The 561-nt window shown below is 67.0% G+C and overlaps 1 protein-coding gene across 1 annotated transcript in view; it reads left to right on the top strand.

Moving 5' to 3' along the window:
* Positions 1–561, top strand: part of MLLT10 (myeloid/lymphoid or mixed-lineage leukemia (trithorax homolog, Drosophila); translocated to, 10) — a 229,455-nt gene continuing 228,894 nt past the window's right edge. The window contains exons 1-2 of the mRNA XM_011963857.1: positions 1–283; positions 413–561. Coding sequence (XP_011819247.1) covers positions 413–561 — 149 coding nt within the window. The 5' untranslated portion in view covers positions 1–283. The remainder of the gene's footprint in view (positions 284–412) is intronic.

The raw sequence follows: 561 nt of genomic DNA, 5'->3' as shown, positions 1-561 counted from the left end.
CGCGCACGCCGAGTGACGCTCGGAGGAGGAAGCGCAGCCCCCTTCCCCTCCCTCGCTGCCCCTGGCCCAGCGGGAGCCCCCCCAGTGCGCCTGTGCGGAGGCCTACTTGATTATGTGTGCCCTCTCCGGGCGCCCGCGTTAGCGGCCGGGTGGAGGTGGGGAGGGAAGACGCTGAGGAGGAGGAGGAGGCGGAGGAGGCGGTGGAGGGGAGGTGGGGGGAATCAGCAAGGACATGGCTCCTGACTCCTGTGCGGAACGTGAGTGACTGAGCGGCAAAGCCCGAGTGAGCGAGCGGTGGGCGGCAGGGCCGGGCCGGGCGGGGGACGCCGGGGCGGGCGCTGGGGTCTGTGTGGGGGGGAAGTACTAATCGGCTTGCATGTGTTTTTTAATGGTCCCCCCAACTCCCTCTTAGATGGTCTCTAGCGACCGGCCCGTGTCACTGGAGGACGAGGTCTCCCATAGTATGAAGGAGATGATTGGAGGCTGTTGCGTTTGCTCAGACGAGAGAGGCTGGGCCGAGAACCCGCTGGTTTATTGCGACGGGCACGGCTGCAGCGTCGC

The sequence above is a fragment of the Colobus angolensis genome, unplaced genomic scaffold (assembly GCF_000951035.1).
Source record: "Colobus angolensis palliatus isolate OR3802 unplaced genomic scaffold, Cang.pa_1.0 Scaffold63, whole genome shotgun sequence".
NCBI classification, from domain to species: Eukaryota; Metazoa; Chordata; class Mammalia; order Primates; family Cercopithecidae; genus Colobus; species Colobus angolensis.
This window is presented reverse-complemented; position numbering and strand designations above follow the sequence as displayed.